Source organism: Podarcis gaigeae (genome assembly GCF_964106915.1).
Source record: "Podarcis gaigeae genome assembly, chromosome: Z".
Classification (NCBI taxonomy): Eukaryota; Metazoa; Chordata; class Lepidosauria; order Squamata; family Lacertidae; genus Podarcis; species Podarcis gaigeae.
In genome coordinates this window covers 7,489,088-7,515,776 of record NC_139691.1, presented here as the reverse complement: position 1 = coordinate 7,515,776, position 26,689 = coordinate 7,489,088, and the positions used below count along the sequence as shown (strand labels likewise).

General features: G+C 43.6%; 1 protein-coding gene across 3 annotated transcripts in view; it reads right to left on the bottom strand.

The window, feature by feature from the left end:
- ASTN2 (astrotactin 2) overlaps nt 1-26,689 on the bottom strand; it is a 661,500-nt gene that overhangs the window by 214,871 nt on the left and 419,940 nt on the right. For 2 of the 3 annotated variants that reach the window (XM_083721626.1, XM_083721627.1), the window contains exons 12-13: nt 10,798-10,964; nt 7,635-7,823 (exon numbers count right to left, since the gene is read on the bottom strand). In XM_083721626.1, coding sequence (XP_083577752.1) covers nt 7,635-7,823; nt 10,798-10,964 — 356 coding nt within the window. Of the gene's footprint in view, nt 1-4,354; nt 4,462-7,634; nt 7,824-10,797; nt 10,965-26,689 lie in introns of those variants that run through there. The other variant, XM_083721629.1, reaches the window with a different exon arrangement.

Genomic DNA, 26,689 nt, shown 5'->3' with positions numbered 1-26,689 from the left:
GAAGGTTTTCCATAAAGAAAGGTGGCCCCCATTGTCTTGTTGTTGTTGTTAATGTATACAGGTGCCTTTGGTCTGATTCAGCAGGGCTCTTCTTTATGTTCTTAAAGGGCAATAAGGTGAGGTAGGGATGTATAGCCCAAGGTTTCATTTTCAAATTCTTAAGATCAGGTTCAGTTTGGGCCATGTGAATAATCCATAACTGAGTGGCAAACCAGAAGAAAGAAAGTAGGTGATAAGGAAGGGTGGGGTCTGGGGAAAGGATCTCGGGGGAGGGGGGAAATGACACTGCTTGCCAGCTCTTGGTTGCAGCAATTGCTCTCTAGCTGTCATGCATGACCCATAATCATCATGGAGTTTTATTGAGAAGCAACAGTGAGGGAGATGCCAAGTGACAGCTTTAAAATTAACTTGCCAAAACTTCCCATCAATATTATGACAATTCCTCCCTCGTTGGTTCAGTGACCCAACATGAAGCATGACAACATTAACATAACTTTGCTGAAACAAAAGCCTGCCATTCTGGAACTGAATAGTCAGGGTTACTATATAAAGACACCCTCCTCCTCCCTGGAAGAAGGGGGGGGAGGTGAACTGGATTTTCGTGAATTTTGACTCACATGCTTAAATTGTTTGTGTTTAATCAGCACAGGGGTGGAATTTTGTCAAATAGAAAAGCAAACAACATGAAAAGGAAATTGAAAATGAGTTGTTTTGTCCAGTGTTGTTTTCATATTAAATACATCTCAGAGAGAGCTGTGGAAAAGCTGCTTCATCCCCCGCCCCCAACCACCAAGAAAGGAGATTTTGACTAAGCCTTAGGAAGAACTTCCTGGCAGTAAGAGCCGTTTGACAGTGGAACATAAAGCCTCCTAATGTGGTGAACTCTCTACTAATGCCAACAGGGGCTGATGGGAGCTGAAGTCCAATAACATATGGAGCTCCCCCACCCCACACCCCCGGACCTAGAGGCTATGATGAAGTAGTATATAAATTCTATCATTATCATCATCGTTATAGTGTACAGTGGTACCTCGGGTTAATAACTTAATTCGTTCTGGAGGTCCGTTCTTAACATGAAATTGTTCTTAACCTGAGCTACCACTTTAGCTAATGGGGCCTCCCACTGCCACTGCGCCGCCAGAGCATGATTTCTGTTCTCATCCTGAAGCAAAGTTCTTAACCCGAGGTATTATTTCTGGGTTAGCTGAGTCTGTAACCTGAAGTGTCTGTAACCTGAGGTACCACTGTAGACAATACTGAGTTAGATGGACCAATGGTCTGACTTGGTGTGAATCAACTACCCAACAGTATTCCTAGGTACTACCTGATAAAGGTGCTCGGGGTAGATTCTTGCGGGGTTGCTTCCCTGCCATGCCATCTTGCACAGTGGGTTGTGATTATTCTATTTATTATGGAAACTGAAGCTACTAAGGCACAGGAAGCAGGCTGACTCATCCATGTAGCTAAAGGGATCCAAGGAGCTGTAAATCCCTTTAAAAGATGCAGCCCCCCTGTTCCACTTTGTTGAAAAAGGCTTTTAATCCCCGGCATTAGGGCAGCTTCCTGCTATGTTTCACTTGCATCAAATTAAGGGCTGCACAAACAGCTGGTGTCCTTAATGCTCAGAGAGGTTCTTGAATATCTTAACTGGGATCTTTGGCACAAACAAGATAAAAAAAAGAAACAAAAACAAAAAACCTAAAAAGCAAAGCACTCCCAATCACAGGGAGATACGTAAACAGCTTATGTACCCTGCACAGTGCTTTATAACCCATATGCCATTTATCTTAAATGCAGTCTTGGGTGGAAGGCTGTATTTATTTCTCTTCTTCCATTGGGAAACTGAGGGAAGAGAAAACAAGAATTGAGTAACAAAGCTCGAACAAATAGCAGGGGAAGAAAAAAGTCTCCAGAGTTGGGGCTTTAACTGCAGATAAAATATAACTGAGTGGAAAGTGTCCATCTTTCCCCACAGAGTGTATGTAGAGGGGAAAGCCCTCCTCCTCTAGAGGACACGCAGAAGTATGGAGGTTCCCTTGCCGAAGTTGTAGAACAGGAATAGAAAACCGATGAACTCAGCTACATTGACAAAGAAAAAAACGCTTTATATGTGCTGTATGGGATGCAAGTGGTGCTGTGGGTTAAACCACAGAGCCTAGGACTTGCCGATCAGAAGGTCGGTGGTTTGAATCCCCGTGACGGAGTGAGCTCCCGTTGCTCGGTCCCAAATCCTGCCAACCTAGCAGTTTGAAAGCACGTCAAAGTGCAAGTAGATAAATAGGTACCGCTCCGGCGGGAAGGTAAACGGCGTATCCGTGCTCTGCTCTGGTTTGCCAGAAGCGGCTTAGTCATGCTGGCCACATGACCTGGAAAAACTGTCTGCGGACAAACGTCGGCTCCCTCGGATAATGAAGTAAGATGAGCGCTGCAACCCCAGAGTGGGTTATGACTGGACCTAATGGTCAGGGGTCCCTTTACCTTTATGTGCTGTATATGCATTATAACACTGTGACACCAGATGGTGCTGTGGAGTTCCATTTTTGCCAACTCAATTTCTTATACAGTGGTATCTCGGGTTAAGAACTTAATTTGTTCAGGAGGTCTATTCTTAACCCGAAACTGTTCTTAACCTGAAGCACCACTTTAGCTAATGGGGCCTCCTGCTGCCACCGCACCGCCACTGCACAATTTCTGTTCCCATCCTGAGGCAAGGTTCTTAATCCGAGGTACTACTTTTGGGTTAGCAGAGTCTGTAACCTGAAGCGTCTGTAAGCTGAGGTACCACTGTACAAAGTTTACAATGTGTTTAACTGAAACACTTCTTTGATGTGTCTGGATCCAGCCCATGACTCTTCAAGATATTGCTGAACTAGAAGTTCCATCACCCCTGACCACCGGCCATGCTGGCTGGAGTTGATTTCAGAGGTTGTGTTGCCAAAGAAAGGGAAAATAATTTTTCCAGGGATTTCCCTGTTCTGTTTACCAACATGTTCTTTTTTTGGCTAATGGAGGGAAGTCTGCAGCTTACTCCTCTGGACTGGGGGAAAATGTGATGTCAGAAATACTAAATATGGTGTCCATTTGCAAAGCAGAATAGTATGAAGAGCTGTTTCTTGGTTTACTTTTATTCATGACAGATACACATGAAATTTGTCAGAACGTTACAATTTCTGCCCCAGGACCCATCAGCAAAAATGTAATGTCAAAAAAATGGTCTGGACCACAGCTCTATATCAATAAGCTGTGAAACTGTTGTGAGCCACAACAAAATATTTTATAGACATGAAAAATCAATATTTAAACTCACACAGCTGTGAAACTCACTGGGTAGCCTTGGGCAGGTCACTAGCTCTCAGGCCAACCCATCTCACAGGGTTGTTGGGAAGCACTTCTAAGCTGCCAGAAAGAAAGGCACTGGATTTCTAAGAATTTCAGCTTGCATTTCAGATTTCTAAACATTGTGGTTACAGGAAAGCTGAACAAGAATAGGTGACATTAAATAATTCCTTTCTCTATTACCCACCCCCATCCTTTCTCTCCTGAGCTGCCCCTTTCATCTGGAACTCCCTGCCACTGCCTTGTGACACCTGTGTTGACAAAAAACCTGAACCCAAGCTGAAGCACACACAATAAAGCTTTATGAAATAATGCAACCATTTTAAAGCAATGAGGGAAGAACACAAAACTTCAACACAATGATTTAAGCACCATAATGCACCAGTCGCTACAGAATAGTAGGTGGTGAGGCACTAACATGGGATGAAAGCATTCAAAATGCTAGGTAAAGGGTAATGCTCATCAGGGCTATAGAACTCTGTGCTGTCCTACATCTGAGGCAGTTATGTCCATTGGCACAGCAGTGGCAGTTATTAAGTCTTTTGTGTGAGAGCAGCAGGTATTTTCTGTTGTGCTGCTGTCTGCCTCAGAGTTAGTCAGTCTGCAACAGTATTTGTCTCAGAGACAAGCCTATGTAAGATGTATCAGCAATGTAAATAACACCTGTCTTGTATATTTAATCTAACAAGAGCAAGTACACTGAGTAAAAGTTATATGTGGACAAGATGATTGGACAATGTTCTTGAAACTACCAACATGAATTTGACGAAACTGCGGGAGGCAGTGGAAAACAGGAGTGCCAGGCATGCTCTGGTCCATGGGGTCACAAAGAGTAGGACAAGACTAACTACTAAACAAAAACAACAACAACAAAATTTAAACTTTAAATGGAGAATGTCTTGCATAGTTTTTACAGGAGGGAAAAGGGAACTAATTAAAGGGTCAAACAACTCGGGATCTCTCCTGCATAACTCTGTAAATGGGAACTAAAGTAATTCTCACAGGTAGCACTGCTCACCTCGCACTGGTGGAACCAATCCAGTGCTTCTGCTGGTGTGCTTGTACAATGCCAAACTCACCATCACCTTTCCCCCTCACCTTTTCGTCCTGGTAAGCAGCAGTGAGCAGTAACACAACCAGCTCAATGTCAGGTCAAAAGCACCGCCCCATCCTACCATCCTCTGATGAGTAGATTGAATGTACAGCTAGCTATGGAACTCAAGCTACACATGTGTATATAGTAAACTGCAACTTATGCAGGGGTTTAAGTTCCTGGGATCGTACCTAAAGCCAAAACTGCATATAGTCAAAACACATTGGGTTCAGTGGTGGGTGGGATTGCCAAAGTCATCTTTCCCAGACACCCACCTCTTTCTGCTATCATCTATCTATCTGTCATCTATCTATCTATCATCTATCTATCTATCTATCTATCTATCTATCTATCTATCTATCTATATCTATCTATCTATCATCTATCTATCTATCATCTACCTACCTATCTATCTATCTATCTATCTATCTGTCTATCTATCTATCTATCTATCTATATCATCTATCTATCATCTATCTATCTATCTATCTATCTATCTATCTATCTATCTATCTCATCTATCTATCTATCTATCTATCTATCTATCTATCTATCTATCTATCTATCTATCTATATCATCTATCTATCATCTATCTATCTATCTATCTATCTATCTATCTATCTATCTATCTATCATCTATCATCTATCTATCTCTCTCTATCATCTATCTAGCTATCATCTATCTATCTAATCTATCTATCTCAAGTGCGTAAAGCTGAATGCACACAGGTTAAATGTGAATAGTTTTTGGTCTTACTGTACAAGCTCAGTCAAACAATTCACATATTGTGAACTCCAACAATCTGCATCTTTCCTTCCTTAGAATTGTCTGAGCAGTGTTTGAGTCTTTGATCTCAAATTTCCAAAACAACTTTCCTCTTCCCTCATTTTTTTTTGGTCTGATTTAGCTTGAGAACCTGCAGGTGCCCATTTACTATAGCCAGGTATACTGGACGGCCTCGGTCCAGTATACCTGAAGGAGCGTCTCCACCCCCATCATTCTGCCCGGACGCTGAGGTCCAGCGCCGAGGGCCTTCTGGCGGTTCCCTCATTGCGAGAAGCAAAGCTACAGGGAACCAGGCAGAGGGCCTTCTCGGTAGTGGCGCCCACCCTGTGGAACGCCCTTCCAGCAGATGTCAAAGCGATAAACAACTACCTGACATTCAGAAGACATCTTAAGGCAGCCCTGTTCAGGGAAGTTTTTAACGTGTGATATTTTACTGTATTTTTGGTTTTTATGGAAGCCGCCCAGAGTGGCTGGGGAGGCCCAGCCAGATGGGCAGGGTATAAATAAATTATTATTATTATTATTATTATTATTATTATTATTATTATTATTATTAAAATTATTACTATGGAATGACATAGTTACTCTACAGAGCCATGATGTTGATTATTATTATTATTATTATTATTATTATTATCAACATCATCATCATCAACAACAACAAATCTGTCTGCAAATCTGTCCTTTTTCATGGACTACATTTTCTCCCACCCTGACACACACATATTAATTCATAGCCTTCATATTAATTATATTCCACCAGTATTCCATGACTGGTTTTCTTTTTCTGTCTTACAGATTTAACACTGAAGGGATTTCTCCCTAATTATCCTCTGTGGGATTCAGAAATCCAGGCAGCGCCCCGGCAGCCTCACAAGAACAAGTCATTGCATACTATGACATGAATAGCCTTAAGATTTGCATCATCATCAACCTTTCTCAAGTGAAGAGGACCGTGGAGTATGGGTTGCTGAATCAGCATTGGACTTGGAGGGAATCTAAAAGTGCCATCTGTTGTTGATGCAGCAGGCTCTTACCGCCTGTGATTCCAGCTTAGCAGTAAGATACCAGAATGAAACTGAGTACTTTCAACCATAAAGAAAAGGAGTAATAACAACAGGAAAGTTTTTAATGTTGGATCTTTTGTTGAGTTTTTAATTTTTTGTTGTGAGCTGCCCAGAATGGCTGCGGCAACCCAGTTAGATGGGTGGCATATTATTATTATTATTATTATTATTATTATTATTATTATTATTATTATTATTAAACTGTCGTGTGCTTAATGGATAGGGTTTAGATTAGAGGCCTGAGGCCTCACTGCCTCTTTTAATGACTCCACAAAAGGAAGCACCTGGCTTTTAGACTGAGGAGACTGGGCTTTTCCCTACAATAAAATCAGCTGCTCCAAACCCAGTTTGAATTTAAAAGAACAGAGGGAAAGTGGAAGGGAAGCCAGATCATTCTTTAGGTGCATGCCATTCAATCAACACCCTCTTTTTAAAATCAGATGTGAACTTTAAACTTCAAAAAAGAAAAAGAAAACATTACATGTATGGATACTTCCTCAAAGGAACTTAGAAAGGTATAAAAGAGCTTTGCAGTCTTCCATCCCCTAGGTCAATTTATTTGGTCTTAGCTTTGAACAGGGCACTCTGCACTGCTGTACTCATACTAAGAGTTATAGCATATGATATCTAGAGCAGAATCTGGAATCTTAGCACAAACTTGAGACTGTATGAAAGTATTCAGCCAAAAAATGGATAAATATAAGACAATTTAGTTGTTGTAATTGTGGGGGAGGTTCTGAGGAACTGTATGTATACAGCTGTCACCCCCTTCTTCAGTAGATAAAGCTGGGGATTCCGGGGGGGGGGGGGAATGGTGCTCAGAACCAGCCCCAGAAGCACCTAAACCACTAAAAGAATTTCCATAAGAAGAGTCCATGAAGCCAGTACACTCTGGTTCATGGACATCATGTATGGCTTCTTCACTGGGTTCTGTATCAGAAACTGCAGAGCAAAAGGAATTCAGGGTACTTGCAGAATCTGGGAGTTTTCAACTTTTTGACACACACAAACACTCCTGTCCAGATGCATATGCGTCTGTCCTGCCAACCTAGGAGTTCAAAAGCACGTCAAAGTACAAGTAGATTAATAGGTACCGCTGGTGGGATGGTAAACAGCATTTCCGTGTGCTGCTCTGTTTTCGCCAGAAGCGGCTTAGTCATGCTGGCCACAGGACCCGGAAAAACTTTCTGCGGACAAACGTCGGCTCCCTCAGCCAGTAAAGCGAGATGAGCGCCACAATCCCAGAGTCGTTCACGACTGGACTTAACTGTCAAGGGTCCTTTTACCATTTTTATATACCCAGTAAATGCACATTGTAGCAAAAGCTGGTTGAGAGCGAATAAGGCCTACCTGAAGGTCATCTGGAAGACCTGCCCTTGGTTGACATGCTGGGTCCTGTTGTTGTAGCCATGCAGCATCTCTCCAAAGAGGGTATCATTGAACTTCACATCAGGCTTAAGGCACTTGGGGCCCTCACAGATGTCTGACAGCATGAGACATGATTTGCCATCTGGTGCCAGCCTGTATTCCTCAACACAGCTGAGAACCAAACACAAAAAGATACATCAGATATGCACAAACAGCAAACAACAAAAGTCAGTTCCAGATAAAATATATTACATTGTTTCTTTTTTGGTGGGTAGGGGTGACAGGAGTAGGTGAAATGGGCCAGCACAATGGTGCAGCATAAATATTAAATCTGATGCACCAAAGTGAGGCACCGAAATAAGGAACAGCACAAGGGACCCTGTGTGTGAAAGAGATTAAAAATGAGAGGAAAATATATACCAAAGACTTGGCTAAAACCTGGACCAGCTTGAAGATTGTGGGGGCGGGTTTGTCAGCAAAATGCACTTTAGTGGGTCCCTCTTATTTTGTTTCACTTATTTAGAAGACAAAGGCAGTGGCAATGCTCAGATGAGCATCAGAGAAGTGGGAGCTGCCATTTTAATTTTCCCTGGGACAACACTATACTAGGGCAATTTAGAGTTGAGTAGAGCACCGTGGGAGGATGCGGAGAATGTAAAGCTGCCCCCCTGACAGGCATCAGTGGTGGCCCCTGTCAGCATGCTGGAGCCGTAGCAGCTTCCTGTAGGCTTACATGAAGTTTGCTTTAACAATATGGACCAGACAGATATTTTACAGTTGCGTAGTGGAAGTCATATGAAAATCCCTGAGTAAGTTAAGTGCACCACATAGCATGTTACAGAATGGGCAGAAAAACCTCACATGGGCTTAGCCAGAGAAAACCAAACCAAACATCACAGGGATAAAAACCAGTCACTGAATACCAGTAACAAAGACAGTAAGAGTTGCTTTAGCAAAGAGACTGAACTATGAATCATGAAGTTCCTGGTTTGAATCTTGTTTCTGCCATGAAATCCCAAGGTGGCCTTAGGCAAGCCACACTTCATAGCCTCAGTTGCCCCATCTTTAATATGAGAAATTATACAGTATTGATTTATTTTACAGGGCTGTTCTAAGTACTACAACTAGACAATGCATCTGAAGTACTTTGAACAGTGTTTAATGGGTTAATACTGATGTTAAATATTCCTACTATGAAGAAAACGATAATATGCGCAAATTTTTACATTATAATGTTTTGGGGAAAATAAACAAAATTGATATTAGATATGTGCCTATAAATGTTTCTTGGACAAAAGTCATGTGAATTCCCAGCTATGATTTAAGGCTTTCCTCATGTGTTCCTAAGAATAATTTCAAAAGCCCTTTTGCAGAAGAAACAATTCCTCTGGAGGGGTGAGATGGGGGGGGAGGACTCAGTACTTCACTGTTGAAGAAATGTCAGCTTGCAAAAACTGCTGCTAGGATTGCTAAGAGTACACCTGTCCTTCATATACCACCATGTGGTGGGGTGCGGGGTTGATCACAGAGCAGATCTTCATGCAAATGAGCTGTCTAGTTTCAGTACAGCACCATGGGGGAAAACTAACACCTCCAATGCTCTTTGTGGGCTGCTCCTTGTGAGGTGGTAAGAACTGCATTTGGAAAACACTGTTCTGGAGCACAACTAAACCCTCTGGTGTTATGTGCTTATTTCACAATGTGTTCCTTAACAGAAAAACAACAAGCAACCAGTCAGCCTTCAGGTATTATTGGACTCCAACTCCCATCAACCCCAGCCAGCATGGCAATGGTCAGGGGTGATGGGAGCTGTAGCCCAGCAATATCTGAAGGGCAAATAGTTTGCCACACTTGTTATAGAAGAACCCTCACCAAAGTGATAGCAGGGAGGAAAGGCTTAGCCCAATCTGCCTCATCCCTTGAATCAAACATTTCGCCTTATATTTTGGCATTCTCTTCTCTAACCCCACTTCCAAATTATGTCTCAACTGAAGAAATATTAGTCAGCTGTTCGAGTAGTTAATTGATTCAAACTGCATTCTTCTTTTCATAAGGGGACACAAGTTCTAGAGCGGTGGAATATTGAAAGTGTGCCGATTCTTCTGCTCCCATGCCAATCCACATGGAATCAGAACAGTCTACAATCTTTTCATTGCTGGATTTGAAAGCAAAACTTTGATGGGCTGGCTGCTTCACTGGAGTTATCAGCCTTCCCACAGGATGCACATTCCTCTTTACTTTTCTGTGCCGAGAAATAAAGCAATAGACACATGCACGAAAAAGCTAGTTGATGAACTCAAAGCCCCAGGGAGCCATGAAGGGCTGGGACACAGCAAAATCTCGGCTGCCTGAGCACCTGGATGTGTCAGGAATTGACAGATGTTCCTTGGAGTTACATTTCGGAATGTGCTTCTCCACAGCACAAATCCACACCTAACATTCCTTTGAAGGTCAAAGTGGTATTGAGGCAGCAACAGCTGCTGCCACAAGCCAAAGAAACAAAATCTGTGGGGAATTTGGCACTGGAGGGAAAGAGGGATGCAGTGATCACCCCATGTCCCTCTGCTCTGGGGAATGTGGCCAGCTGAAATCCACCAGCCCAAAGCTGAGAGAAACTCCCTCCTCTGGATACTCCTTGCATCCTTTATCTCAGAGGCAAGGCAAGGTTTCCAAGTCCAAAGCCCACAGCAAAGCTAGGGGACAAGCTACATCTTTAAACACAAACCAACTCTGACAGCTGTGCTGACCCCTCTTCCACCAACATGACTTCACAGCAACAATGCATAAAAGGGCTGGGGTGTGCAAAGTGACAGGCTCCAGATGGAAAAAGGCAGCATGACACTGAGAATTTGTGGGTGGTGATAGTGGCCATGTTAACAGTCACTTCCAGTCCTCCCTTTAAAGTGACATATCCAAAGTTCATCAGACAACAGAAGTAGCAGCTTCCAGAAGTGGTGCATTTTCCCATAAGGTGTCCATCTACCAACTACCTTACTTCATCTGCTGAATGTTTTGAGTTGGCTTGAGCTTCCATATTACATTTGCTTAGCCAGGCAGGAATGTTCAAAAACAAGCATACAGAAGGCTTTGAGACTGCAGTCCATTGAATTTGTACCCACCAACACCTCTTGCCCATGGGACTCACCCGCAGAACATGTGGATGGTGCTGGACATGGGTTCTGATGGGAGAGGGAGGGTCTGCTGAAGACACAGTTGCTCACAGCCACCATTGAAGCCATCTGAGCAGTCAATTCCCTTGGAGTAGTCGTAGCAACCAGTACCATCCTTCATAGGCCTCAAATCCTCAGGGCACTGCATTGAGAAGGGAAGGATACAGTTAAGGAAGAGGGGAGCATTACTCTCTCCAAGTTGGACACCTTTATACCACTGAGATGCCTACTATTGTAGGAAAGGTGTATAACACAAGGTGTTTGTATTACGCCTTCAGAAGGCAAGGGAATTTAGGTGCCCAAATGATGCTATCACTTCCAGGAACAGCAATACTTTACAGCTGGTGCTTAGGTCTGTGCGAAGCATCATGCATCAATAGCACTCATGCTTTAAAAGCCTGCACAAACTAGAACAACAGTCACTTGTGCAAGAGGGCTGCTACTACCAGGAGATGTACTCTGAAGGGAAGAGGTTAAGATGAAAAAGTGTTGTCAGTGGGTAACTCACCTGTGCATTAGAACCCAATATGAGTTCTAACGTAATGCTTACAGATTGTCATTATTCCACAGCAGAATTCAATCACGTACCGGCAAATTCAGGTTGTACAGTTACACCTTGTACAACAAGCTCACTCCCCCCAAAATTGCTAACATTTTTGCAGCAAGGACAGTGATGAGAAAATGCACTGGAAAGTGTGAGATAACACTATCTTCATGCAACATTGTCCAACCACCTCAAAAAGAAATCAGGTTAAATGCTCACTAAAATGCCAACACTATCTAACCTCCCTGCAAACAAATCAGGGTGAATGCTCAATAAATAGATTGTCTGGAATGGATTCTAAGTACAGAAATGAGTTTGAACACCTCTTCTCTCCCAGATTTATTTTCTACCTGAGTTTCTACTATTAATTACACACACCTATTTAAGAAAGACTTCCTGTCGGGGGTCAATGTGAAGGTCATATTGAAAGGAGAAGATGCAACTCAGCAGTGACTGCTCCCATGGAGGATGGAAAAATGCTGAGAACAATAGAAATGGGTTATACCTGGGTTAGTATCCTTTAGGATGGGGATTGAGAACCTGTGGTCCTCCCAATGTTGCTGAATTCCCAACTCCCATCACCATCCCTGACTATTGGCCAGGCTGACTGGGGCTGATGTGAGTTGGAATACAACAGCATCTGGAGGACCACATGTTCCCCATCCTTACTCCAAGGGCTCAGCTAGATTGCTAAAGAAAAAGCTATTTACAGTGGTACCTCGGGTTAAGTACTTAGAATCATAGAATCATAGAGTTGGAAGAGACCACAAGGGCCATCAAGTCCAACCCCCTGCCAAGCAGGAAACACCATCAGAGCACTCCTGACATATGGTTGTCAAGCCTCTGCTTAAAGACCTCCAAAGAAGGAGACTCCACCACACTCCTTGGCAGCAAATTCCACAGTCGAACAGCTATTACTGTCAGGAAGTTCTTCCTAACGTTTAGGTGGAATCTTCTTTCTTGTAGTTTGGATCCATTGCTCCGTGTCCGCTTCTCTGGAGCAGCAGAAAACAACCTTTCTCCCTCTCTATGTGACATCCTTTTATATATTTGAACATGGCTATCATATCACCCCTTAACCTCCTCTTCTCCAGGCTAAACATGCCCAGCTCCCTTAGCCGTTCCTCATAAGGCATCGTTTCCAGGCCTTTGACCATTTTGGTTGCCCTCCTCTGGACACGTTCCAGTTTGTCAGTGTCCTTCTTGAACTGTGGTGCCCAGAACTGGACACAGTACTCCAGGTGAGGTCTGACCAGAGCAGAATACAGTGGCACTATTACTTCCCTTGATCTAGATGCTATACTCCTATTGATGCAGCCCAGAATTGCATTGGCTTTTTTAGCTGCCGCTAAAAAAGACCTCGTTTCGGAGGTCTGTTCCTGAAACTGTTCTTAACCTAAAGCTCCACTTTAGTTAATGTGGCTTCCAGCTGCCACCACGCCGCCAGAGCACGATTTCTGTTCTCATCCTGAAGCAAAGTTCTTAACCTGAGGTACTATTTCTGGGTTAGCAGAGTCTGTAACCTGAAGTGACTGCAACATGAAGCATATGTAACCCGAGGTACCACTGTTTATGTGTTGTATATGCGATAAACGAATGTGGGTGGCGCTGTGGGTTAAACCACAGAGCCTAGGACTTGCCAATCAGAAGGTCGGCGGTTCAAATCCCCGTGACGGGGTGAGCTCCCATTGCTCGGTCCCTGCTCCTGCCAACCTAGCAGTTCGAAAGCACGTCAAAGTGCAAGTAGATAAATAGGTACCACTCCAGCGGGAGTGGTACGTGTGCTGCTCTGGTTTGCCAGAAGCGGCTTAGTCATGCTGGCCACATGACCTGGAAGCTGTATGCCGGCTCCCTCGGCCAATAAAGTGAGATGAGCAATGCAACCCCAGAGTTGGTCACGACTGGACCTAATGTTCAGGGGTCCCTTTACCTTTACCTTTATGCAAGAAACATTGTGCCAGCAGATGGAGCTATGGAGTCCAGTTTTCCCTGCTGGATTTCCCTGTTTAAATTTACAATACGTTTAACAGTTCAGGAATGGCTAAACTTGGCCCTCCAGCTGCTTTGGGACTACAATTCCCATCATCCCTGACCACTGGTCCTGTTAGCTAGAGATGATGAGAGTTGTAGTCCCAAAACAGCTGGAGTTTGGCCATGCCTGGTTTAACTGAAAGCTTTTTTGATGTGTCTAGATCCAGCCTATGAGGCATCCTCCTCTCTCAGGCGGAGAGAGGCATTCTTCCATTTCTTGCAACAGGATCTGGAGGGCCACACATCCCCCATTCCTGCTCTAGAGTATTTATGTTGAAAACAGCAAGGAGTAGGCAAGTGTGTGTGCCCGCACACACATGCGCATGCACACACACACACACACACACACACACACACACATTAATTCAGCTGGGTACCTGGTCTCTTGTCTATTATTAGAGGTTCTAAACTACTATCATCGTGCTGAAAATGTGACCCACATTTTAAATTTCTGTTTTGCAGCAAGCTCTGCCTGTCCCAAATAATTAAAGCAGACAACTACCCAGCAACACCAATCCATAGACATCCTTATTAAGCAACACTCCTATTCCACTTGAATTTTCTATCAACTGAGAGAGAAATAATAATAAGTTAAAAGCAGAAAGCTGACCAGTTATCTGGAGAGCAAGAGAAAGATAATAAATGTAGCCTAATAGCAGTTCCAAATTAAGGATGCATTACAGAATTCCTGAAGATGGGGTAAACAACAGCCAGTCCAGAGATGCATGATGGTTGGCTATAAACTGCCTGTCAAGTGAAGGAAAAGTCATAAAACTGCTACATTTTCTGTGTTGCTTTTTTCAAGGAAGAAAATAAAGGAAAACAAATTGAGAAGGGCTGCAGTTCAGTTACAGAGCATCCATCTTGCAGGTCTAATCCCTGGCATCTTCAGGCAGAGCTGGGTAAGAGTTCCTGCCTCAAACCCTAAGCCTCTGCCAGTCCGTGTACATGATACTGAGCTAGATGGATCAAAGGTTTGACTCAGTTTGACAAGAGTTTCCTATGTTCCTAAAAATACTTCTCTGTGACCACAACCCCCTATATCAGGTATGTCCAACAGGTAGATCGTAATCTACCGGTAGATCACTGGACATCTGTGGTCCCCCCAAAGAAGCTCAACAAGTTTGCTCCCCTAAAAAAAGCTCAACAACTTTGTCCTGAACCCCCCAAAATGGGGTAGATCACTGCCAGTTTTTAACTCTGCAAGTAGATTGCAGTCTCTTGGGAGTTGTCTACCCCTGCCCTATATGAAGGGAACCTTGAGCCCAGAGGCCAAATGCAGCCTTCCAGGCCTTTCCACCTAGCCCTCAGAACTCTCCTCATGACACACCCCCTCTCTCTACAAGCAACACCCTGCACTGATTCTGCATGGTGCCCCCTCCCAAGTATTTTTGCCTGGCTGGAATGTGTCCCTGAACTCTGATAATACTGCTTGAGTGCTTGGATGCAGGTCAGAGAGAGGTGTGCAACTGCATGTAGAAACTGTCCTATTATACAAATGTTAAAATTATGTTTGCTGCTCCACTCATTTTTGCCTCTGGCTTCACCTGCCACTGGCCTGTGGCTGTGGCAGGATGCCCAGAAGGGAATGTAGCCCCTCAGGCTGAAAAAGGTTCCCCATCCGTAACATTTTTTGGGGGTGGGGGAACACAGAAGATCCCAACTCTAATCTGTTGCCTGGACAGCTTCTTCTTTGGATGCCCATTGGTGTTGCTGCTAAAGGACTGGCTGCCATGTTTTAGAAGCCCTAAACCTAAGGATCTCCAGCCCATTGGTCCATCTGCCCCTCACTTGCTTCCCCTGGCTGAAAGGAACTTTCCAAGGTCCCAGGCATGTACCCTTCTTGCTAAAAAAGAAATTAACATTTATTTGGTACATTTACATCCCACCTTTTTCTCTGTTCAAGGTGGTATATGTGGCTTTCCCACTCCTCAACTTATCCTCAGCAGAACCCTGTGAGGCAGGCTAGGCTCAGAGGCAGTGACTGGCCCAAGGCCACCCAGTGAGCTTCATGAGAGGGGAGCCTGCGGCTCTCCAGATGTTGCTGGCCTCCAACTCCCATCAGTCATAGCCAGTGCAGCTAGTGGTCAGGGGTGGTGATGGGAGTTGTAGTCTGACATCTGAACGGTGAAAGTGTATGTATACGTGTAAAGACATCTTTTTATCAAGTACAGTGGTACCTCGGGTTACAAACGGTTCGGGTTACAAACACTTTGGGTTACAAACTCCCCAAACCCGGAGGTAGTACCTTGGGTTCAGAACTTTGCCCCAGAATGAGAACGAAAATCATGTGGCGGCGGCACAGCAGCAGCGGAGGCCCCGTTAGCGAAAGCGCGCCTCAGGTTAAGAACGGTTCCGGGTTAAGAATGGACCTCTGGAATGAATTAGGTTCATTACCCGAGGTACCACTGTAAAGATGTTTTAAATCAATGAGTATAATTATGTTTTTAGCCCTCCTTTATTTGTTTATATTAAACAGCAATAGCAGACATTATGCACAAAAGGGAAAATGGACAGTATTTATAATTTGAGTAATTGATTTAAAAATTACAGAACAAGTCTGAGTGTATTTTATTGGGAACAGTTAATAAAGCAGCCAAAATTTAGAAATGCAACACAAGCCAGCAGTTTGCTTCCCTGCCTTTCAAAAGCACCTGGTTCTGACAATTTCTTAATCTTCCTTTCCTGAATGTATTGAATAAAACATGAACTACACTAGGTTTATCAATGATGTTACATTCTACAAGTGAGCTGAGACACCACCAGTTTGTGCCTGTGTGTAAGAGAGAATTAATATCATGCATATTGAAAAGCATCTTAGCTGAGAGTCCTGGAAGACCTGCTTCCTGCCTTGCTGGCCATTTTCTACCTGGCCTAGAAGGGAGGGGCCCTGACTGACTCCAGCTGCAAGAGCTGAGACTGTTGAACAAACTATTGGGTTGGGGTATTGTTTAGGGAGATTGGGGGGGGGGGGCTTGTTGCGGTTATTATTATTTTTAATCTTTGTTTTGGATTTTATAATGAGTTATGTGGAAATTGTTCAATTTGGTTTTGCACCTTTTTGATGTTTCATTTATTGCTTATGACTACTTTTAAGGTTTGTATTATGTATTTCTTTTTCAAGTTGTAGGACACCTTGAGCATGGTTTTGGCTATGGAAAGGCAACATACAAATAAAATGATGTGTCTGTATTGATATTGGAGTGTGTGTGTGTACATTCAGATATGAAGCTTACTGAACAGTTACGGGCATCTTGCAGTCTCTCGTCCTCAACAGGGAAGAACCATCTTCCTGAGTTTGAGCCTCTTTTGTTTCAGGAAGGTTTCAGGAAGGTGGTAAGACCTAGATGCACCTTAGCTTGCCTTGAAGGGTTGCTTTGAGGAGCAGGGAGACTCCTGAAAAGCTTGATAGATGGGTCAAACAGTATGTGTACAGGATGAATGAAGTGTACTGGATGAGGGCCAGTTCTGAGGAAAGAGGGCCTGTTCTTCTGACTTGATTAATGGAAAGATGAGTTTGCACAAATCAGTTTGTCTTATACTTCCCTGCCACTTACCCCTTCATTGGACATCTACACCTCCCCTCTGAATTCTGAGAGACTGGGAGAGAGAGAGAGCACAAGAGTTGGGTGGTGGAAAAACTCCTGGCAGCAATTCAGGGCCCGCAGTAATATATTTATTGGTTAAATAAACCTGTATCATCATGATTAATTTAATATCTGTAAACTATTTCGTACTTCTAAATGCTCGTTCTTTTAATTGCAAGCTGTTAATCATCTCAACTCTAGGGACCACATGCGCCAAGAAGCTTCAGGGATTCTGCCAAACAGCAGGGGCCTGTGAAGTAGGTTGAACAAGTCAGCAGAAGACATCCTATAACTGTGCACAGGCTGGGAGAGACTGGGACAGACTGTCAAGTGCTCCCTCCCTATGTGACACAACCAATTAGCAGCTCTTCCAAGAAAGCCGGGAAGCACTACAGAGCCTTCACTTGCACCACGTTGCACTATTTGTGCCCACTCCTCCACTAACTTACCACTATTAGGCTCTTCCTTAAACTGAAGAGCTAGATCTTGGCTTTGTTTCCTTTGTCTTCATTAGACAATTCACCAGCAGGCGCCACAACCAAATGCTGCAGTGTAGTGTTTGTGGCTACTTGGCATGTCCAGCCCTGACTGGACCACTGCTGTTTTTGCCTGTTCCTTCCCACCTGCCTCCTACACTGCTGCGTTTTGTACTTCTGCAAACCAGGGTTCCCTGACACAAGCTGGTTATCCCCTCATTTTCCAGTGGCCATGCATGGGCTGCAAACTCACTGGCAACTCAGTTAGTATATGCAGTCTGTATTTAATGGACCTTTAATTACTCAACAGACATTCCCATGGTTTGTAAAAAGTTTCTTGGTGACTTTTTGGCCTTCATCCTGAACAATCTGGACCAAGAAAAAGAAGGGGGGGAGCATACTTGGTTGAATTATATTCTAGCTCTGACATCAATTACATTTTCTGAGGGAGCATTTAATGCCCAGCATTGACTGTTCCCACATACCTGCTCTTCTGCGGGTGCAAAGCAAATGATACTCATGCCTATTTCCTGAGATTGCCTGAAGAACCCTATCAGTTATAGCTCACATTGATCAGTCTGCCTTGAGCAGTAGAGAGGCAATAATTACTGTGAGTTTTAATCAATCGTGCAGCAATTCAGCTGCAGTTCAATTTGTGATCTGCCTCTCTGGTGACATGAGTCTGGGGGAGGGCTAGAAATTATTAGAAAATCAATAGCCACCTCAGCCAATAATTCTTTCTGGATAATCGTGGATGATGCGTCCTTAGTCAATACATCCCCGCAGGAGCTTTCTCCTGGCTGGCTGGCGTGTTGTATGGAGAACAAAGTTTTGCGTGCATTATTTATTCAGACTATAACACAGCTGAGAAGAAGAAAAACTAGGCAGGAGTCTGAACAAATGCTTCACGTAAGACAAATCATTCACTGATCCCTAGGAAAGATAAGAAAAACAGGCAAGTCAAGCCTCTCCATACATACTGAGGAAACTGATGCCATGGGCAAACCACAGCTTGGTTGTCAGGAATATGCTACAGCAGGGGTGGGGTACTAGGGTACTGGCCTCCCTAGTAGGACCCTGGAACTTTCACCTCACTGGCCCTGCCATGCACAGAATATGCCCTTGAACTATCTCTAGACTTCCTCGGTGGAGGATACAGAAGGGTGTGTGCATGTCAGGAACTGGCTGGATGAAGAGGAGTGGTGGTAGGCACCAGCTGAGGAACCCCCAAGGAAAACCCTAGAGAAGGAAGGCTTAGAGCCAGGGGATTGGTGGTGGGACACAGAAGAGAGGTCAGAGGGAGAAGATTGAGTCCAGCATCCTATTCTCACAGCGGCCACTCAGATACCTATGAGAAGCCTGGAAGCAGAACCTGAACACAACAGTACTTTGCCTATCTGTACTTCCCAGCAAATAGTATTCACAAAGGAAAACTCTGATCTTGAACCTTGGCTGCCTTCAGGGACATCTTTGAGAGAAGAAAAGTCTAAGGAGTTAACCCTACATAAATCCAGAATGGAGTCCCTAAGATGGTGGGATGGTATCTTGTATGCCCATTCTAGCAACTCCTGCAGCCGAGCTTTCCTTTGGACCACATCAGTGAGGCTGGGGGATGGGGTCTTCTCGCCTGGGCAGCCCAGGACCTCCATACACACTGTCCAAGCTTGCACCCTGGAGAGGTCACTTTGGTGCTGTTCAACACAGTAGTTTGACTCCCCTCCCCTCCTTGGAGGCACACTCCATTGTCTCTCTCAACAACAGACAGATGCTAACAACAATGCCTCTGGCAGTGGAGACAGAACATAGCCAACATGGCTAGTAGCCATTGATAGCCCTGTCCTCCATGTATCTAGTCTAATCCTCATTTAAAGTCACCTTAGTTGAGGGGCCATCACTGTTACCTGTGGGAGAAAGTTCCATGGGTAACTATGCACTGCATGAAGAAGTACTTTCCAGTTTCACTGGATGTCCATGAGTACTAGTGTTGAGAGAGGGGGGGGGGGCTTTCCTCTATCTACTTCCTGCATGCAATGCATAGTTAAAATAAAAAACAAAAGACTTCTACCACGTCACCTCTTACTTGCCTATTCTCAAAACCCAAAAGTCCCAAATGATGCAACAGAGAATGGATAAGGCACAAGGGCACACAATCAATCTCTAATGCACAGATATAAATTCCACCTCAAGCACATTCTCAGAGCTTTGAAGGTATTCCCTCCGCCTAATCAAAGAACTGAATTGTACCCACGTAATAGTGAAACAACTGGCAAATGAGTTGGAGTGCTCAGAATGCTCACTCAGAATGTTTACCTGCATTATTATTTTTTTTAGACATTGGAGCAGGGGTAGTGGTGGTAGTTAAGCTTGATCTTTCATCCTTGCCATCAGTACAAAAAAGAGAAAAAGATGGAGAAAAGAGGTATGGTTATGCTTTTGTTCCCACTGTCAGCAAAAAATCCTGTAAATGCACACAAGTACAGATGTGCTGAGTAAGAGGTTGCCATTTCTAACTTGTCCACTTTTCTTGCAGCAGAGCAGCCATTACAAAGGACATTATTCAAGGTCACAAGTGGGAAGAGAATCCTAGAGTTCCCAAAGCTACACATGTCATCTTGAACAAGCAGCTTGCACGTGACTGGGGAAACATTCAAACGATCCAGTTACATAGGCAGAGTAGTGGTAGCGGTGACTGCATGAGTCTTCCCCACAAAACTGTCAGCCTGCTGGAAGGGCAGATGGTGCTGATTCTGTAAGAAAAACCCACACAATCAGGTCCCACTTGTGTGGTCAAATCATCCACATATTCCTATGTTTGATCCCAAAGAAGCCCAGGTAGAGCTGTTCTAAAATGCCTTTGAAACCCTAGTGCAGTCAGTGCAGACAACAATCAGTATAGGGGGTAGGCCCAATAATCTGACTTGGTGTAGGCAGCTTACCTTATTCTGTCAGCAGCAAAAGTGGTTATCATGTGATTGGGAGAACATGTGAAGGGACAGTTGGTTTTGGCCGATTGAAAAAAACGAAGGAACCATAGTGCAAAATTCCCTCCTGTAATATTGCCTTTGTGTCTCCTATCTGATAGCCAGGAATATGGTGGTTATTCCAAATGATGCCATTGCCATGGTAAATGAACTGAAAGTATTTAGGACTTGGAAAGCAAGATTAAATGAGTCCAAGATGTGAAATACATTGGGCCATTTGCTCCAGAAAACAAACATCCGATCTATTGCCTGTTTATTTCCACTACTTTCAGGAGATACAAAACTCATTAACAACAAAGGCTGATGATACAGGCTCTACTTTCAAAGATCAGAAATGCCTCATTACTGACACTCTTTCCCAACAAGGAAAGGAAAATAAGTGAGCTTAATTGCCTAAAAGGTTTCACTTTTTTATTATTATTAAGCTCAGCTTCTTTCTTCATTATTACACTTGAAAAAGAGTGTTTCCGTGGAGCGTAAATTGCTGCCTTTTCAAATATTCTATCACATCCTCTAAATATTACAAACCATTTTGTTGGCAATGCTAATAAATGTGCAGGGAAGATGCTCCTGGCACTTACTTCAAAAACACCTGATAGTAAAGAAAGAAGGGAGGGGGGATTGAAGCAGCAGCAAGAAAAGCTTTAGGGATGGAAGTTATAGTAGCCTCTTGTAGAAAAATAAATAAGATAGGGGGGTTAAGTGGACTTGAATTAAAAAGAATAAAGCATGGGCCTAGATCAAGCATTGTCTGTCTAATAGCACAATGACTCCTACAGAAGAGGAATCCAATGTGGCAGTTGCACAAGCAGAAACTTGTGCCACACATTCCACAATAAAGTTATTGTTTTGTGCATTTTCTGGTGCAACAACATTCCACTGGTGCAAAAAAAAAAATCACCTTGCAATAAATACACCACTAAGTGACTTTAGTTTACTGCTACATTAGAGAAGCACCATCACCTGCAAGGAAACAGCCTGCTGAGGGATGCTGGGAACTAGGCAAAGTTCCCCTTTTAGTACCTTGTTAGCACCATTTGATATCAAAGGAAAACAGCTGCTGCTACTACTATGGATCAGCTTCACTGCATATCAAACAACCTCCTTATTAAATTACCAGCATCCTTAAAAAAACAGGAGCCCGCAAGATGCCAGCTTTGGGGGTTTAGGCAGCTGACAATGTAGGAGATGAAACCAGCCATGGAGTATTTGAGGGCTGCCTTGGTACAGCTGGCTCCATTTACCCTCTGCACCCTGCCAAGTAAACACTCAGTGAGGGTGCAGGAGAAGAATGCAACAGGCATGTGCACTTCGATCCCAACCTCACCTTTGCAAAACTATAGTCCTTCTCATGCTGCCCTCCCCAAGCTGCTTTGTGAGGCTAGGATCTGATAAGATCCCAGACAAAACTGTGCAGGGCTGGCTCAGGGAGGGGGGCATGAGTGGCCAAAATGCCCCACCCAAAATGTGCTGGGGGAAATCGCCCTGGCTGCACCCCGCCCCCACCCATGCTACACCCCTGGATGAAACAAGCCTTGCTGCATGATTGGGGCCAGAATTGGATGGCATGCTGAGGCTTAACACAGAAACAGAATAATAGAATTGTAGAGTTGGAAGGGACGCCAAGGATCATGTAGTCCTACCCACTGCAGCACAGGAATCTCAGCTAAACTATCCATGACAGATGGCCATCCAACAGCTGCTTAAAAGCTTCCAAGGAAGGAAAGTCCACAACTTCCTGAGGGAGACTGATGAGCATCCCCTCAATTCCTTCACCCAAGTCGTTTATAAAGATGTTGAAAAACGATGGGCCCGGGACAGAACCTTGAGGCACCCCTCTTGTCATTTTTTCACAGGATGACAAGGAACCACTGGTTCGGTCCATCAACCAGTGTCAAATCCACCTAACAATTACCTCGTTCAACCCACATTTTACCAGCTTCCTCAACAGAATATTGCCCAACTGAAATCAAGATGGACTACATCCACAGCATTCCCCTGATCCACCAAGCTCATAACTCTATCTAAAAAAGAAATGAGATCCATCTGCATGACTTGCTTTTCAGAAACCCATGCTGAGTCTCAGTAATCACAGCATTCTTTTCTAAATGTTCACAGACTTACTGTTGAATTATCTGTTCTAGGACCTTTCCTGTTGATAACCTTTCCTGTTATCAATGTCAAGCCCACCAGCGCTAGTTACCTGAGACTACTTTCTCTCCCCCCCCCCTTTTTGAAGATGGGGGCAATATTTGCCCCCCTCCAGTCTGCAGGATCTTACCTGTTCTCCAAGAATTCTCAAAGATTATAGACAAAGGCTCTGAAATTACATCTGCAAGCTCCTTTTGTACCCTCGCATGCAGCTCCTTAGGCCCTGGACATATGAATTCATTTAAATACTCCCTTCTCATTGAGTATTTCTGATCATGCCCAGAGTGTGTGTCTGACTACACTCAGCTTTCCCTTGCCTCTGTTTCATGAAACCCAAAAGGACATGATCACTTCCTCCCAAGTTTCTGAGTACTTTCAGTTGGTCAATCAGTTCCTCCCTGTTGGTGAGGACCAGGCGATCCCTTTGTAGTAAATGAAATTGACAGCAAGGCAACAGAGGGATTTACATTCTTGGCAGAAATTGAGATTGAGTCCCAACAGATATCAAGGAAGTTGAAGTCTCTCATGACTATTGTATCTCTCCTATTTGAATGTTTGGTAATCTGCTCTAGGAAGGCATCGTTGTAGTCTTGAGTCTGGCTTGGGGGTCTACTATAGACCACCTAGGAAGGCATCGTTGTAGTCTTGAGTCTGGCTTGGTGGTCTATAGTAGACCCCCACAGTAAGGTCATCTGCTTTCTATGCTCCAGGTCATGGATTTCTTCACAAGTCTACACATCCTTTACATATAATGCTATTCCCCACCCAGAAAGAAAGAAAGAAAGAAAGAAAGAAAGAAAGAAAAATAGCACAGCCAAAGCCCAACAATCAATATTAAACTATGGTTGCTGCCAAGGCCATTACCAGCTGGAATGGCTTTAAACGGGGATCAGGGAAATTCCTGGAGGATATCAAAGGGTATCAATGGCTGTCAGTCATGATGGCTGTGCTCTGCCTCCATGATCAGAGGAAGCCATGCTTCTGAATGCCAGTTTCTGTCTGCTGGGCGCCTGGGTGGTCACTGTGAAAACAGGCTGTTGAACTAGATAGGTCATAGGGCTATCCAGCAGGCTGTTCCCATGACCTAGGCCTGACATGATTTATAATTAATATCCAAATCCTGAAGCCATCATCTGAAGCTTTTCTCTGCGTGCCACCTCTGAAGCAGATCTAGAACGTGGAGACAAAAGAATGCGCTTTCTCTGTTATTGTTCCCCATTTATGGATTGCTCTTCTTAGTGGAACCTGCTTCTTGCCAGCCTTGTCATCATTTTGGCACTAGGAAAATATATTTTTGTTTTCCTGGGCATTTGTACAGCATCAGTATAATTCTTTCAACTACAGTTTCTATAATTCTTTGGCGAAAGCCATGTGACCACAGTCCCTCATTCCTTCACCTTCCAGCCTTGAACTGGTCACCTACCATGAGCTTGACCCAAGGAAGGGGCTTGCTTGGGAGCATTTGGACATAGCTTGGAAAAGCAACATGAACAGAGGGATATAACTGAGGGTTGTTGTTTTTTTGTTTCATGTACAGCATAGATAAAGTTGATGCATCTCCATTAATACAGGAACTTAGGAGTTACCAAATGAGATTGATGCACAATGCCACAAGGTGCTGAGGGCCATTGATTGAGAAAGCTTTAAAATGAGATTAGATAAGTTCATGGAGGGTGATAGGTCTATCAGCAAGGAATGGCTTTGATTGCATCTCATTTTAGCTCTGTTCCTCTGAATAACAACCGGTTTCAGGGAGGTGGGTTTGACGTGATTCACAGCAGGGCTCTTTTTATGAAAGGGGAGGCATGAACCACCTCTGTACATAGTAACTTTTATCCTCATATTCCTCACTGTTTCAGTGTCCCTGGAAGACCAATATTTGCAGAACTTTTAAATCTTGTCCTGTGGCTCCTATTAGCAGCTTCTGCATTAATCCTTCCCCTGCTTTCCAAAAGTAACAACTCTTCCTAAGGCAACACACTACAAATGTTTTCCTTAATAAAAACCTCTATTTCCTCCTCTCACATTATCTGTATTTTATGCCCTTTACAAGACCAATCCATCATTATTTTAGCTTCAGATGTTCAAATTCAACTGTCTCTTGAGCATCTTAGCACAAGTCACAATATCCTGCATTTCGCTAAGCATCCCCCTGAGGCAACCAATGTGTAGAACTCAGAAATTAAGGCCTCAGCAGAATAAGGGATTCTCCTTAGTTATAATATTAGTTTAGCAATTTCTCCTTTTCTGGATGTTAAAACGTCCAGCTCTGTACTTTCCCCTTCTCAGGACCTTTTTGCACTGAAGTGGTCTACCTCTGCCTGGGTTGCTAATGTCACCTGAGACTGCAGGTGGGGCTCGCATGAAAGACTGCATCTCCATATTAAACACAGCCCTACGCGGAGAAAGCTAGCACGTCAGGGACTCTTAAAGACTCCTTCCTTATGACATGCTGGATTTCTACATGCAAAGATTTAACATTTTTAAATTTATTGTGGTTTGAAGGATCACTTAAATATGTAAGCCCCACCCCACCTGTAGTCTGAAGTAATAAAGCCAGCCACAGGTTGACCACCACAGTGAGGACCAATTTCAGAAGCATGGCTCTGTAAGGTAATAAAGGAATTCTGGGAAATGATATATAATGAACTGGGGTGGGGGGGTGTTTAAAATTATGTTTGCAAAGAAAAGAAAAGAAAAGAAAAGAAAAGAAAAGAAAAGAAAAGAAAAGAAAAGAAAAAAGAAAAAGAAAGAAGAAGCTTTTTTGTTGGGAATTATAGGTGCAGAATTACCGAAGGAGCAGAAAAAACTATTCATGTACACAATGATAGCCGCTAGGATGCTGATAGCCCAGAGCTGGAAATATGACAAGGTCCCTACCAGAGTGGAATGGCAGAACAAATTGCTGGACTGTGCAGAAATGGCAAAAATGACCGGGAAAATCAGAAATCAGGAAGACCAAAACTTTAATAAAGAATAGGAGAAATTTATACTATATTTGGAAGACCACTGTAAACATCTGAACTTGTTAGCAGGTTTAAAACAACTCTTGTAAGGTAAGAAAGACTTTGGATATAATGGATAACTGGGAAATTGGAGTGACGTATGATATGCAGTGGAAAAGGTTAAATAAAGAACCCATGGATGGGTGGAGGGAAGTTTAAAGATTTGGAAGAATCTCGTTTATTTGGTGTGTTTTTTTTAAAAAAAATCTATGATTGTGAATTTAAATATTACTTTGTAAAATCCAAGAAAAAACTTATTTTAAAAAAGAATTAGAAGGATGTCTCTGTTAGCCTGTTGAGTCTTGTGGCACCTTGAAGTCTAACAGATGTACAGTCGTACAAGTGAAACATGCAACAAGATGTTGTAATGTAGAGTGCTCCCTATTCAGAATCCTACTCTGATTATATCCACAGCATACATTTAAAGCAGGATTATACCACTTTATCACTCATGAAGAATTCTGGGAACTGTAGCTTGTTGAGGATGCTGACCTAATAGAGTCACAATTTTTAGTACCCTAAACAAACTACAGTTCCCAAAAATTCCCCACGACTGTTAAGATGGTATGATAGTGTTTTAAATATATGCTCTGGATGTGACTGTTCCATATAATACACATGCAAACCCCCCTCCCCAGCTGACAATCAGTGGGCTACAGAATACAGCTCACTGTGCTGCATTCCCCACTTTCATACCCCCTCCTCTAAATAGTGTGTGTGTGTATTTTTTTGCACCCCCAGGCCTACTGATGTCTCCTTCATGTGTAAGGATAGTGCTATACTGGCTGCATAAGCATTGACACTTCCATTCTGAACACTGGAAACAGATGTGGATGACTGTGTGGGAAAGAAGAACTTTCACATTCTAGATTCTATCAATGAGAACTAATAATTAGTAGCTATTCTATGAAACTCAAGGGATGCGGGTGGCACTGTGGGTTAAACCACAGAGCCTAGGGCTTGCTGATCAGAAGGTCGGCAGTTCGAATCCCCGCGACGGGGTGAGCTCCCGTTGCTCGGTCCCTGCTCCTGCCAACCTAGCAGTTCAAAAGCACATCTAAGTGCAAGTAGATAAATAGGTACCGCTCCAGC